This window comes from Capricornis sumatraensis, chromosome 15, assembly GCF_032405125.1.
Source record: "Capricornis sumatraensis isolate serow.1 chromosome 15, serow.2, whole genome shotgun sequence".
Classification (NCBI taxonomy): domain Eukaryota; kingdom Metazoa; phylum Chordata; class Mammalia; order Artiodactyla; family Bovidae; genus Capricornis; species Capricornis sumatraensis.
Genome location: NC_091083.1, coordinates 31,404,046 through 31,415,310, shown reverse-complemented (window position 1 = coordinate 31,415,310; position 11,265 = coordinate 31,404,046). Strand labels below are relative to the sequence as shown.

The 11,265-nt window shown below is 43.0% G+C and overlaps 1 protein-coding gene across 7 annotated transcripts in view; it reads right to left on the bottom strand.

The window, feature by feature from the left end:
- Positions 1-6,878: 6,878 nt before the first annotated feature.
- PRPF18 (pre-mRNA processing factor 18) overlaps positions 6,879-11,265 on the bottom strand; it is a 59,391-nt gene continuing 55,004 nt past the window's right edge. For all 7 annotated transcript variants that reach the window (XM_068987086.1, XM_068987090.1, XM_068987087.1 and 4 more), the window contains one exon: positions 6,879-8,051. In XM_068987086.1, coding sequence (XP_068843187.1) covers positions 7,971-8,051 — 81 coding nt within the window. In that variant the 3' untranslated portion in view covers positions 6,879-7,970. The remainder of the gene's footprint in view (positions 8,052-11,265) is intronic.

The following is an 11,265-nucleotide window of genomic DNA, read 5'->3' as shown; positions in this document are numbered from 1 at the left end:
ACTGGAGTGACGATGATGGACTCCAGATGGATTACGGAGAAGAGCAAAGCCAGGAAGACGCCAAGTAAGTAAAAGGAAGTAGAGGAATGAACAGAGAGAAGGTGTTGAAGAGACTGAGGCAGAGAAGAGAGGGAATTCAAGGGAGAGGGCCCAAGGACAGGACTTCACGACCAGACAGGAGGTAACACCAGTTTCCCCAGCATCTTGGTTCTTCACACTTGGGGTGAACCCCACGATCTGGGAGCAAGGTCCACGTGTGCTGGAGGGAAGCCAACCTGAGCTGAAGGCTGTGGGAAGGGGACCCATCACACTTCCCCTCAAGCAGGAACCAGAAATCTGGCTGCCTGTTCAATCCGGAGGCCGAGCATGTCAGTTATTTAACAGAAAGAGTGTAACAGAAAAGACTGTCAACCAGAACTGAAGAGGTGACAGGAAGAGGGGGACCCTGAGGTGTCACAGAGATGAGAACCACGGGAAGAGCCACTGGTCTCAGGGCTGCAAACAAAGACAAGGGACTCTGAAGAAAGACCTAGAGGCTTGAGGAGCTGGGAATCAGACCTTTGAGGCCTGGATGCTGCTCGGGTGCCTCAGGAACTTGGCGGGACCCCACAGAGCTAGGATTCAAATGTCTGAAGAGGAGCACTGGCTGCTGCTGCTGCGATGGTTCTACAGAGGTGTGGAAAAGCTGTGGGCGGGACCACCTCCGCTAGGAATGCCAAGTGTCACCGTGGGCTGCAGGCCTGCGGCTGGGCCACCACCACTGGGGACAGGTAGTGAACACGGAGGAACAGGGCCTCCCTCCCTCCTCGGGGCTCTTGCCTCCCATGAGGCCCATGATAGGTAGAACGTAACAAAGCCTCGCGGAGGAGAAACGTGGTCTGCAGAGCCTCATCCCAAAGCAGAGTGTGGCAGGTGCAGGGGAGAGGCTGTCAGTCAAAAAGCAATTTTCTATAAAGGACAAAAACCATACATACCTTTTTGGCTCAAGTTTGTGTAATGTCAGTTACTGCCCTAGAAGGAACGAGGGTAGTTAACAAGTAAAAGCATACCAAGACACTTTCTCCCCGAATGACAGAATCACAAGTGTATGTTTTCTCAGATATCTTTCACACCCACAGAGGTATCCAGAGTTTATTCCTCTCAAAGTCACTCCTAAGCCTAGTGGAGATTTGGGAGTAACTCAGAGGAACAAGAGCTCGGTGCCTCTGTCCTACAGAGTGACACGAATCTCTACCACAGGTCGACCTCTGTCTGCTCTACAACCTGGTCGTCTATGGACTCCCATTAACACGCACTGGGTCCGGGTTTTCCTGCAATTGAAGCAACATGGTGCCAATACCCACGAGCTCATTCAGGGGAACGCTGACATGCTTAACACATATCTTATGAGAATGGCAAAAATGAACCAAGTCTTAATGAAATGGCAATCTAGTACCACTACAATGTTTAACAATAATACAAAAACACATCATTTCTCTCCTCTCAAATCCCATGCGCAGGCACTGTACTATGCAAAGATTATATTATTTAGGATTCATATGACTTTTTATAAAATCTATCTGGCAAAGACAGCTGACAAAGGTTATGTCAATATCTGAGCTAGTGATAAGATTATTTCCCCTACACAGAGAAATGGAGAAGGGAACGGCAACCCACTGCAGTATTCTTGCCCGGTGAATCCCATGGACAGAGGAGCCTGGAGGGCTACAGTCCATGGGGTCACACAGAGTCTCGGACACAACTGAGCGACTAACTCTATGCATAGAAAACCTAACATAAAGTCAAGCCACAGAGTAAAAGTATTTATAACGTACACTGAACACAGGGCTCAGCCAGAACATATAAGGAACTATGTTAAGTCAGTAAGAAAAAGGCCAGGAATTCAGTAGGAAAAAGTGGACAAAAGTAAAATCTTGAACAGAAGATTTCACAAAAGTTAAAATCCAAATGGCCATGAAGTACATATGAAAAATGCTCCACTTAATTTTCCTCAGCAAAACGCAAAGTGAAACCATAACACGATACCATGTTAGCCCGTCACAAGAGCTGAAGTGGAGGTGGCCAAGGACATTCCAGGAGGGGCCAAGACCCCTCGAGTCCCGCATGTGGCACCGTGGACTGGCACGAGCCCTCGGAAAACTCTTTGGCACTACCTTCTGAGTACACACATACCCAAACATTTCTCAACTTCACATAGACCCTAGAGAAATTTATAATTCACCAAAAAATACATGTACAGCATTCATACCCAAAGTGGAGACAACTCAAATGTCTATCAAATGTAGAATGGGATAGAGAAATGAGAATCAAAGAAATCACAATGGGGGACTTCCCTGGTGGTCCAGTGGCTAAGAAGCTGCAGGGAGCCCGGATTCAAAACCGTCAGGGAACTAGATCCTACCTGCTGCAACTAAGAAGACTGAAGATCCTGCCTGCCACAGCGAAGACCTGGTGCAGTCAGATAAACAACAAACTAACTCACACGGGGAATGACTGCTAATGGGCCCCAGGTTTCTTTCGGGGTGATGAAAATGTTCTACATGTGCTGCTGACTGCACAGCTCTGAATATTCTAGAGACTAGGGTACCCTTTGAATGCGTGAATCTCACAGTACATGCATCCAATCAAGAAAGATGTTTTTTTTAAATGATGACAGCAGAAATCAAGGCCATGGCTCTGTCCTGACAAGGCATGAAGAGATTTCCGGGGCACTAATAACATTATCTTCCCTGGCTTGGATGATACTTACTTTGAGACAGTTTCACTGTGAAAAAGTTGTATGATATGGTATCTTTCTGATGTGTGCACTTTGCTGTATATGTTACAACTGAATAAAACTTTACAATGAAGGGAAATGAAATCTAGCTGTGAGTCTTGGGAAATAATCTTCAAAGGGCTAAACAAACCCTCAACAGGTAACTGATTAATACTAGACTCCTGCTCTCTCTGCCTCAACCCTAACTCATAGTTTAAACAATCTCATATTTTATAATATCTTCATTTATTCTTGCTTTACACAATGTATAGCCAGCCCAAGGTAGTCACCTATTCTTACCTTCAATTTTCTTACATGAGGCCTATCCTGGAGGTTCTCTCTATGCACAAGTCACCTCATTTGAAACCTAAGAATTATTGTTCCAAAATTAACAACTGAAGTACTCAAGTTTTATTATATGCCAAATTCCACATAAACCTTGAGAGCTAAGTGTTCTCTATTAAAAAATAAATAAAAAGAAGAAATAAAAGAGTCCTTTTGCCCTAAATTCATCCACCAGGTCACTTCCTTCTGTAACTCTGATTAATTCTTTTTAATTTGTGGCTTTCAAACTGCTGGTCACAACACATTAATGAGTTGTAAGCCACTTTAGAGTCACACCAGCATATTTTTAAAAGAAACACAACAGGAAAGAACAATAAGAATGCACCGCTCATGGCATGGTCAGGGAATACACATAGGTGATACTGGGTCCCACCTATTTGTTATGGCTGATTGTTGAGCTATAGTCAAAACATCTCAAAGCCACAACTTTAATCCTCCCACTTTACAAGATGGCAAAACCGAAATCAGGCTCAGAGGACAATGCTAATGGTTCGTGATGTCTCCTAAGTCTCAAGGGAAGGGCAAGTTGGAGAGTAAAGGCAATTTGGTTTGGCAAGGAGAGCCAGGTGTGCAGATGACTCCTGACTATCACGGCAGGAAGCTTGCTGAATGCCTCAGTGATCACCAGTGACACTCAAAAAGCAGCTCAAACCTCAGCTGCCCTCCGTGGTCAAAGTATGTGTTCATCTTGAATGCCCTCTGTGGTCAAAGTATGTGTTCATCTTGAATGCTGGGAGAAAGCTGACAATGATTTCAAAACGGGTGCTTAAGGACAGAGGAGAGACTAAACAAAAGGAAGTGGCCTAGTTAAACAAGAGTAACCATTACCATCAACACAAGGATTAGTCTGGGAGAGTTTGTAAGAGTTCGTGGAAAAAGGAGTAAATAATCAATACTTTCAAAATAAACTGTTTTGGAAAATGTAAAAAATATATATATACACACACATATTTTATGTGTGTGTGTGTGTATTTTAAATGAGTATGTTTCCAAAATCCTGAAAGGGGTCAGTTCACACCACAGTGACAACTACCAACCACACTGCATTCCCTCGAGTTAGTCCACGCCACCAGAACTTATTTTTAAATTTCAAAAGATTTTAAGGTTACTGTTAACCATTACAGGACGAACTAGTGTGTAGTCAGAATTCAGCCCATCCAATTGCCGAGTCTGATGAAAACCAGTTGCCATAACAGTGTTCCCACAGCGACCCTCTGGGGACTGGGGTTGGCTCCTCACACTCTAGACAGCTGGAAACTCTTACACAAACCTGCCGTGAGAAAGTGCTTTCAGTTCAAGCCTCCCAGTACGACTCCATACCATAAATTTCTAGGGGATAAAGTTAAGGGACTTCACAGGCGAGGATGGGGAGGAAGGAGGCATGATCCACAAGGTTACGCTCTTGCAGATATTCAGACAAAGGGAACAGCCACATCTCAACCGAAGCTCGCCTTTCACCATTTAGCTCTACTACCTTGGTAGGTCCAGAAGTAATAAAGGGGTTACTGTAGGGCTGAAAAGGAGCCAGTGATAAGATCCGTAAGTTCAAATCTACCGAACTCTTTCTTTCTTTCAAATAATTGGATTTCTACAGAATTTGTTGTTTAGTTGCTAAGTTGTGTCTGACTCGTTTGCAATCCCGTGGATTATAGCCTGCCAGGCTCCTCTGTCCATGGGATTTTCCAGGCAAGAATGCTGGAGTGTGTTGCCATTTCCTTCTCCAGGGGATCTTCCTGGCCTAAGAATAGAACCTGAGTCTCCTGCATTGCAGGTGGATTCTTTACTGCTAAGTAAATACTACTATATATACTGCAGTCAAATCCCAGGACAATCTAAAGTGCTAAAGGGGGCCAGGAGATCATCAGAAGGAAAAACTTGACATTCAGAAGTTGTACTGCCAATCAACCCTATTTTCTGTTCCTCCAAATTCTTTTCAGAGATGCAGTGCATCCTAAATGCTCGTACTAGCAACAGCTACCTTCCCAGCTCTGGTCTCTTAGGACCTTCCCCTTCTTCCTACAAGATCCGGGCTGCCCCCCTCTCCTCTCTATGTGTCAATTGTTTTTGGCCTCAGTTTTCTTTTCCTAGTTTTTCCCCCAGGGCTGAAATCAGAGCCATGGCCTCCAGACTGCCACAGCCCTGTACTGCAATGCTGAAAAATACTGCTGTCTTTGCAGCTGGCAAGAACACTCCTAAGAAACACAGGATTTACTTTTGAGGGAGAACCCGTGTTTTATTAGATTTGAATCCAGAAACACACAACTCCTTTGGAAAGGAGTCTGGGGAGGTGGGGAGGAAGAGAGAGAAGAATATACTTATTTCAGGAGTGTGACTGATTTTAAAAAATAGGCCTTTATTTTACAAACAGTTAAAAATTAGAAACATGTAGCATCTGCTGCACTATAATTTTCATGATTTGGAGAATGAGAGAGGTCATTTTTTACTAAACCCCCATGACAGGTACAGTCCTCTGAAGACCTTTAACTTCTGGGAAATAGAAAACTTCTCTATGAGGAATCTACACCTTTCAACCTGTCTCCCTTTACCCAAGCCTCAAAATGACTAACATTCATAGCGCCACAGAGTATGTTACACACTTTTTTCCCCCTCAAACCATCTACCCATGCTGATCAGTTCTAGAAGGTACTGGTGTTACATGATGCAGTTTCTTCTCTGTGTGGAATATCAACTCAGAGCAAATGGGAAGACAACACAAAATGAGCTGACTACCATGGTGTGGGCTGCCTATGAATTTAAAAAAAGAGTGATCTGTGGAGAATTCATTCAACAATATTTATAAACAAGTTTATACAAGGCTATATAACTGAACTCTACATTGTCGTCACATCTTATGAAAGTCTGTCTTATTGCTCTACTAAGCTTCATTCCGGAGAAGGCGATGGCACCCCACTCCAGTACTCTTGCCTGGAAAATCCCATGGATGGAGGAGCCTGGTGGGCTGCAGTCCATGGGGTCGCTAAGAGTCAGACACGACTGAACGACTTCCCTTTCACTTTTCACTTTCATGCGTTGGAGAAGGAAATGGCAACTCACTCCAGTGTTCTTGCCTGGAGAATCCCAGGGATGGGGGAGCCTGGTGGGCTGCTGTCTACGGGGTCGCACAGAGTCGGACACGACTGAAGCGACTTAGCAGTAGCAGCAGCAAGCTTCATTCAGTTCTAATTAATTTAATATGAAATGGTTTTCTAAAGTGGGGTGAAGGGCAAGGAACACCAATTCAATTCAGGACAGCAGGCCTCAGCCACCATCGAGCAAATAACCAGCGGACACAATCAGCCCAGCGTAGACACAGACCCCACAAGTGGCCAAAACTGGCTTTCAAGGCTTTCCAAGAGGGGCCAGAATAAGTAATTGAATCCACCTGCACTCACTTAGCTGACTCCAGGCCCCACATTCTGGATTCTTCTAAACTCAGAAATGGCTGAAACTGTGAGCAGCTACACAGCGTGGATACAGTAAGTGCTTAATAAGTACTTCCACTAACGAGTCCTGCTGATGCTGCCACCAGCAGCATGGCTGTCATCATGAGGTGAGCACGCACCATCCTGACCAGTGGTTTGGGAAAGCTACCTTGTCTTCACTCTACCAACAACAAGGACACAACTGTTACGTACTGAGTTATTTGCCAGGTAGCGTGCTATACATTTTATTTTACTTAGAACAGTGATGCCATGAGGCATGGACAATGACTACCACCATCTGCAGACAAGGAAGCTGAAGTTTAGAGAGATGAAGTACCTTGCTTGTGGGTGTACAGACATACACATGCCTGTGTTGCTGAAATTTGAGGTGAGGCAGTTCTGATGTCAGAGCCCCACTCCTACCAGGAGCCGCCAGCACCACTCCACCTGGTCAAGTACCATTCTATTTACCCACCTGTGTCTATCCACTGAGTCCTCTCGACCTCTAAAGCACAGTGATTCATCACAGTTATCTGGGTGTGACACTGTGCAAGAGTCAAAAGAAGTCCTCACTTGAGTGAAATCAGACCAAGCCCTACAACTTGGGCAGTGACAGGAGTCCAGCACCCTTCTCTTTGGCCGGTGAGACGGAGCAGGACCAGCCATCCACCATGGTCTCGGGAGGATGACATTAGCAGACAGTCCTATTCTAGGAAGAGCCAGCAGCGGCCCTGACAATCCATTTCCTCACCTTGAAACCTTGATGCCTGGGGCTACTGAATTTGAACTTCTGTTGGTTTAATATACCATCTTTGTTTTCCAAAGTTCTACTTCCTGTTAATTCTGTTCTGAGAGATGACCAATACTCTAATGTATATCTTTAAAGGATAAAAGCTTTAAAATGCAAGATAGACACTTAATAGTAAAAACATTTACATTCAAATATATTGCAAGGTGGCAAAAGTCAAGCAACATTTAAGGACGATCAAGTTTCACTAAATAGTTCCATATTTTTGTTGAAAAATACAAAAATATTTCTCTATAAACACAACATAAAAGGCAACATGAAAATTACCATATTTTATAGAAATCATTAAGTCCATCCTCAAATGTTCCTCTTTAATCTCATTTCAACTTTTAAGTCTAGAGGGGAAAAGTTATTTTAAACCGTATCCTGTGACTGTTTTAAATTTACACATTTAAACTACTGGGCAAAGTGTTTAGTACTTAATTTTTGACTACTTAAAAGTAAGACACAAAAATCACTCTGCAGTCAGATGTGACATGAGAGCCAACACAGGTTCTTAAAACCAAGAGCTGCATTAGGTAGAACTCAGCGACCACAAACTCCTTTTTTCTTCCTCCCTCATTGCAACTGGCGGTAATTCCAGAAGTCCATGACAGGCTTCCTTAAGCTTCTCTTGATATTTACACACCGCACACAGATCTCATAGTGCATTGTACTCCACACATTTTGATGGATCTGTAGGAAAGTGCTTCTGGCAAATGGTCATTAACCTCTTCAGTCCCTAAGAAAATTAAAAAAAAAAATAGTGGTTGGCTATGGTATGATTAAACTTTTTAAACTTTTTATTTATTTAACTTTTTATTTCTGGCTGCCCTAGGTCTTCACTGCTGTGCACAGGCTTTCTCTAGGTGTGGTGAGTGGGGGCTATTCTCCAGTTGCGGTGCACAGGCTTTCTCTAGGTGTGGTGAGTGGGGGCTATTCTCCAGTTGCGGTGCACAGGCTTCTTGGTGCGGTAGCTTCTCCTCTAGTGGAGCACAGGCTCTATGGTGTGTGAGCTTCAGTAGTTGTGACTTCCCAGCTCTGGAAAAAAGGCTCAAAAGTTGTGGCACACGGGCTTAGTTGCTCCAAGGCATGTGGAATCCTCCTGACCCAGGGATTGAACCCATGTCTCCTGCATTGGCAGGCAGATTCTTTACCACTGAGCCATCAGGGAAGCCCTCAAACAACTCTTAAGGTAAGTAAAATCACCAAAAACAGAACTAAACAACAAGAAAAAAAAAAAAAAAGCCTGCCAATCTCTGAGGTCCCACAGGAAGCAGATAACCCAAATATAAATTACTTCTATGAAGTGAGTTATAATCTAAGAGATTAAACATCAGAGAAACAAGATTTTTCAAACATCTTACTTAAAGTCTTTTGTGGGTTCAAAGACTGTCCATATTATGCTGTCTAAGGACTGGGAGTGTGGAGGGAGGCTATCTTTCAGCTCATTTTCCAAGAAGGAAGACATGCTGGCAAAGACAGACCAGGGAATTTGCTTTCTTCCTAGCTTTTTATTGTTATATCCTGTATCTAAGAGGGTATTTGCTTCAGGATAAAGACCCTTCTGGCTTTAGACCAGCTTTTCCTACTGTGAATTCTCATGTGGATGCAGAATTGGATCCATGAAATCCATGAAATCCTAAGTTTTCTCGAAGGAACAGGTGAGAAGAGAGGCAAAGCCAGGAAAGGGAACACTCTGATGAAATACGAAATAGCTTCAGTCCACAGCAAAACACAGCAAGAATTATTATGAACCAATAAAGGCAAACTGATGGTAAGACAAGTGGGGGTCATTTTCCTTACACAGCAGAATTAGAATTTTAGGCGTCTGTGCCTTTACAGGAGATTACTGTGATGCTTAGATACACTCACTAAGCTGATTCTCTGATTTAAAAATAAATATTAAAAGAGTCTCCATCATAAAGTTACTATGGAATGTGACAATAAGTATTTGCAATAAGGACTGCTAGCACCCAGCACAGATTTTTAAAAGGGCATAATCTCATGATAGCCTATGAATATTTTCCAAATGGAAACAAATCTTCCCAATTAGATCTCTCACGATTTTAGTTTCAAGTTGCTTGAGGATGCTTAAACCAGTAAGATAAGGAGCTGCTTAGCTTAGCTTACTGCAAATAGCTTAAAATCAGTAGTATTCTTAAATATAGTTTTTACTTATATAAAAATAATACATCTGTTTAATAAATCCTTATTCAGGACCTACTATATGCCAAGCAATGTTCTAGGCTGTGGGAATACAGCAGAGAATAAGAGAAAAATCACCATTCTCATTGAGAATGCATTCTAATAAAGGATGATGAGAACAGGTGTAAGACAAGAAACAAAATGACTATGTAAATGTCTAACATGTTGAATGATGGTAAGTGCTATGGAGAAGATCAGGCAGGCAAGAGGTGTGCATGCTATGAGAAGTGACCAGGACTCTGGCTCTCCCTGAACACAAGAGCCACTGAAGCGCTCTGAGCAAGAGAACATCACAGTCTGGTTTGTATCTTAAATGCATCCCTCTGGGTGCTGTACAGATACTGAACAAAAGAGAGGCAAAGAGAGGAGCTCAGAGCAGAGGCAGTGCAACCATCCAGAGAAGAGAGGTTGGTGGCTGGAACCAGGTGGGGGCAGTGGAGGTGGTGAAGGGATCAGATTCCAGATGTAATTTGAATATGGAACCATCATGGTTTGCTGATGTGGGCTGAGAAAGAGAACAGTCAAGGATTATGCCATGTTTTGTGTGCATGTTATTATATACATACATATTTTTTAATCACATAGTTCTTGTATCAAATAATAGCAGTCTCCTGCCTCATCTTTTCCAATCCCTAATTCCTGCATCGCAAAGGCAACCACTTCAAATCTCTGAAACGTTTCTTTTGGTATTTACTGCTATATTTCTAAACACTACATTGATAGTGCTTGATTTTTTCTAGTTTTTATTTTTTTCTCTATTAATACTACCAAAGTTGGAAATTTAATTTTCTTACACCTGTACACTGGCCTCACACAGCGTGCACGCACCTTTCTCTCCCCATTCCTTCCGCAAATCACAATTTTCAGTGAACACATATTCAGGACATACTTCATAACGTCTACACAAATACTGTCCAAAACAGAGCCAATATCCTTTTTCTTGGGTATTTTCCCCCATCTTTTTGCTTTTCTGTGTAACTAACAGTTCCTTCTCCAACAGTGAGACTACTCGCAACATGACCAAGCACAACAGGTAGCCGGGGTCCACTCTCTGTTGCAGTCTAGACCAGCTGAATTCCAGACCTCCTTGTACTGCTACAATCCTGGAGCATCCCTTCACGTTCCATTTGGGAATTCCTTCTGCCCTGCTTGTGTGCTGGATCTTATTTCCGGGATCTTTTGTGTTTGTTTTCCTCGTTTTGGTGGAGCACATCCTCCAAGTAGACCCAACATAACATAGTGGAGGTATTAAGACTCCTGAGGTTCAAATCCCAATCCCACCACCTACCGGTTGTGGGACCTTGGGAACTTACTTCTCCATGCCTCAGTTTCCCAACTTGTAAAGTACATAAATCATAGTATCACACTCGTATTACATATGTGAGAGAAGAGAGAATATGTACGCTAAATTGCTACAAGGACCACACAGTAATAAACAGCATATAAGTGTCAGCTATGATAATGATTTCAAAGAATGGGACACAAAACTGACAGAGCATGTGACACAAAATGGGCCAAATTTTTGCCACCACCTGTCTAAAAATATCTTAAGCCTATACTCGATCGATAGTTCATACAGGAACAGAATTCAGAGTTGGGAGATTTTTTTCCCTCACTATTACAAAGTTATTACCCTACGTCTTCTTGCTTCCAGTACTGGAATGAGAAGTATGGGAGCATTTCAATTCCTGAGCCTTTGTAAGCAACCTGTTTTTCTCCAGAAGCACTGGATATCTCGTCTTTATCTT